The sequence below is a fragment of the Epinephelus fuscoguttatus genome, linkage group LG20 (genome assembly GCF_011397635.1).
Source record: "Epinephelus fuscoguttatus linkage group LG20, E.fuscoguttatus.final_Chr_v1".
NCBI classification, from domain to species: domain Eukaryota; kingdom Metazoa; phylum Chordata; class Actinopteri; order Perciformes; family Serranidae; genus Epinephelus; species Epinephelus fuscoguttatus.
The window spans coordinates 26,470,328-26,474,215 of NC_064771.1; the positions used below are offsets into that span (position 1 = coordinate 26,470,328).

General features: G+C 44.6%; 1 protein-coding gene across 1 annotated transcript; it reads left to right on the plus strand.

Annotated features, from left to right (window-relative positions):
• Nucleotides 1-807: 807 nt before the first annotated feature.
• On the plus strand, nucleotides 808-2,398 carry foxi1 (forkhead box i1). The gene is made up of 2 exons (XM_049564156.1): nucleotides 808-1,405; nucleotides 1,562-2,398. The coding sequence occupies exons 1-2, from the start codon at nucleotides 808-810 to the stop codon at nucleotides 2,101-2,103; spliced, it is 1,140 nt and encodes a 379-aa protein (XP_049420113.1). The 3' UTR covers nucleotides 2,104-2,398.
• The last annotated feature ends 1,490 nt before the right edge of the window (nucleotides 2,399-3,888 follow it).

Genomic DNA, 3,888 nt, shown 5'->3' on the forward strand with positions numbered 1-3,888 from the left:
TGGCTTCTTACAAACACATGCGGGTCTCCGCTGTTGAGGTTTCACACTGTCCTGCAGAAAACCCAACAAGTTCAGACCTGGTGACAGTGCGCGACAACACAGGGATTATAGACGCTTCTATTTTTATGAAGCTGTTGCAACCCTTATTTATCAGATAATGTATTTTTAGATATATATTTCTGTGAGATTGCTGCTGATCTGATTGTGCCAGAAGTTTGTAAAAGAAAATCAGATCCATCCTTGGGAGCGCCGCTTTAACTTAACTTCAAACTGTGCCATTATATCCAATAAATATGTCGCAAAAAAAGAATCCGAAAAATATTTGGAAACCGTAAATGTTCAGGATAAATGTCAACTGTGGTGACCCTCAATAATTCATCACATTTACTAAATCATATAGTGCCACAGCTCCACTTTGTACTTCACTTCCAGTTTGTGGGTTTTGCTTAAAACTAATTTTTAATATAAAGATTTGCCGTTTCCAGCGCAAGATCCAGTGCGTAATTACGCACGAGTAGTTATAAGTTTCTAACTCGCCTTAATGGAGATATATCGTAATATAACATGAAGCTCAGCTCTGCAGTTAAAGGCGGTATCGGTGCTCATTGATATGGAGATTTGGGTCAGTTCAGCTGGGCTGTAGCAGGACAGAGAAGAGGGGTGTGACCATCCCAAAAGTTTTCAATGGGCTACCTGTAGAGACTCTGTGCGCCGCGCATAAATACTCCTCCCTCTGAGGCTGAGTTCAGTCCTGAGGGAGAGACGCACAGACGAAATTAGGTTTTGGGAATCTGGTTGGGGCGGATTATGAACGCTTTTGGACACCAACCACCAAACCAGCAGACCAGCCCTATTCAGCACCACAGCGCGCAGGAGCTCCTGGACATGGCCGTGTACTGCGATAACTACGGTGTGTACCAACAGAACCTGCACCACCATCACCCTCAGAGGCCGCCGACGCACCCGTCCGGCTACGGCCTCGGAGAGTACACCTCCCCGTCCACGAACCCGTACCTGTGGCTGAACGGACCCAGCATCAACTCCTCTCCGTATCTGCCTGGGAACAACGGCACGTCCTACATTCAGTCTGGATACGGGTCGAACCAGAGGCAGTTCTTGCCGCCTCCAACTGGGTTTGGTGGCGCAGATCTGGGCTGGCTGTCCATATCCAGCCAGCAGGAACTCTTCAAGATGGTCAGACCACCTTACTCCTACTCAGCGCTGATTGCCATGGCCATACAGAATGCTCAAGACAAAAAGTTGACTCTGAGTCAGATCTATCAGTATGTGGCTGACAACTTCCCTTTTTACAAGAAGAGCAAAGCTGGATGGCAGAATTCAATCCGACACAACTTGTCACTGAATGACTGCTTCAAGAAAGTGGCACGGGATGAGGATGACCCCGGTGAGTCAAATTAAATATTCTGTGTGAGATATTTTTAATTAAACTCCAATTAGACTTCTTGAAATTGATTTAAAACAAGTTAAACTCAGTTGGTTGTTTAGATTTGTGCAGGTCAAAAGTTTGACACCTATATTTAACCCTCTTTTTCTTATGCAGGTAAGGGGAACTACTGGACACTAGACCCCAACTGTGAGAAGATGTTCGACAACGGGAACTTCAGGCGCAAGAGAAAAAGGAGGTCTGACATTACCGGAGCTGACAGCACCGCTCTCCCCGTCAAGTCAGAAGACGGCCCGCACAAGCTCTCCGACACCGCCAGCCTCCTGAGCTCCTCCCCGCCCAGCCTGCACGGATCCCCGGCCTCCACCGAGCCCAAGTCGTCCCCGCCACCCTCCGCGGAGCACAGCCCGTGTTACAGCAACTTCGTGTCCAGCGTGAACTCGCTGCTGGCGGGCAGCGAGGGCTCCCGGGGCGGCGGTGGCGGTGGTGGTGGGGAACGGGACTACGGCTCCGGGCATCTCGGGGGACTGTCCCAGAGCAGAGAGGGCATGTCAGGACTGGGCTCCTACTCGCCCAATTTAATCTCTCCTCTGAACTCTGACAACAACAGAATGAACTACTACACATCAGTACAGAGCCTCTCCAACCATTTTAGTGTTAATAACCTCATATACAGCCGGGAAGGAACAGAGGTGTAACCTCACTGCTTGTCTCACTGTTAGCCTACTCTTACTACTTTTTACTCATGTTCTGGGTCAGTAGGCCTCACTGTAAAAATAGCACTGGAGATAACTGGTATTTTTTATCACAACCATCCTTCCAAACTGGGGAAATATATTTTCATGTATTGAAAAGTAATATTTATGGTTACCTCTCCAGTATCCATACAAGTAAAACAAACATTTTATGTGTAGAAAAAAAATATAAATTCACAAACCAGCCCACGGGATATATTCTTGAACTGATGGATGCTTTTACTTATTTTTATTTTTTATTTTTTATTATTGTAGCTGCTCCTTTGGGCCGGCTCCCTGTCTCATTAAAGAAGACACATGTACAGAAATTATTTTTCATAAGAAGATATGACGTGTATTTTAGACTTTGTTGTGTGTTTTATTTAAACTCACGTTGATGTTTGAATAAAAGTCATTTATTTTAACTCCAGGCCTGTGTGTCTGTTTCCTTCTTACTGTGAGAAATACCTGCGTAACACACACTGATATCTACTATAATTGCTATTTATAAGACTTACTTTCCTTTACATACTTGGGTCTTGGCTATGAAGATAATTTGGAGTATTTTTGTTATTTTCCTGATAAAAATAACCCTTTATTCCCATGATATTCCTATTTATAGGGTGGGTTAATAGTGGGGATTCTGTTGTCATCACTGAATGATATCTCTGTAATTTGTTACTCAGATAAAGCACAACAGAGCCCTCTTTTTTGGTCGATTTTCAAAATAAATCTTCCATTTCTAATATTCTAGGGACCCTGCTGTGCTTTGTCTCTCAGTCAGGCCAAAAAAAAGGCAAGTTCTGATTAATTTCTTAAACGTTTTACCCCCCAAAATTGGTAAATAAACCAGTTAAAGTGCCCAAGAGCCTGTCAGGATATCTGAAGTCAAGTGGCTGTAAGCAGTAAAGTGTGTAAGACAGAGACATTTTCCGCTTGTCACTTCTAATAGCCCCGTTTCATCAAGCAATCAGACCTTTAACTTACTTCCACGAGGTTCAGAAGTTCAGCTTTTTGTCTGGGGCTGGATTTGACTCAGCCTGCGCCTGTTTGATGTTAACCTGTTTGCTGAATATATTCCACCTGTCTCCATCTATTCCCAAAGTCTTGTCACGCAAAACGCTGGCTGCCCCGTGTGTGTGTGTGTCAGTGTGAACCCTGTTAATGGGATTTGTGTGTTTTTTTGTTTTTGTTTTTTTGTATTGGGGGGGACCACTGTTGGAAGAGCATCCGCTGAACAATTGACGAGAGAGTTCAACGGCATGTAATGCCCCTTTGTTGCGCCTGTGACCCGGGGGACACAACAGAAAGCCTGCAATTGGGGAGAAAATATTAAGCAGCCCATGCAGAGGAAATGTTCAAGTGATTCAACACCCCCGCTCCTGTCTTATTTTCAGACAATATGGATACGCACGGAATCAAAGCCTGTAAATAAAAGGAAACACCTCTTAATTGGTTGATAATTGAATTCACTCAGGCGCTCCGTGGTCTGGAATAAAAGAAAAATTAATTGACAAGACTTTCGTGCCCCTTGTTGGAACACAATGGAAGCTGGCAATTCAAGGGATCCCCTCCTGGGCTCAAATGAAAATATTGCGATCTGAAGATCTGGGAACAAATTATCTCCCTCAGGCCACATTTTGCTCTATTATCTGTGGAGCAGGGCCACGGATCAGACAAAGAGGATTTTTGTCATACAGCAGCAGGTTCTCACAGTAACAAGTTTTCTGTTGAAATCCTCATCACGTC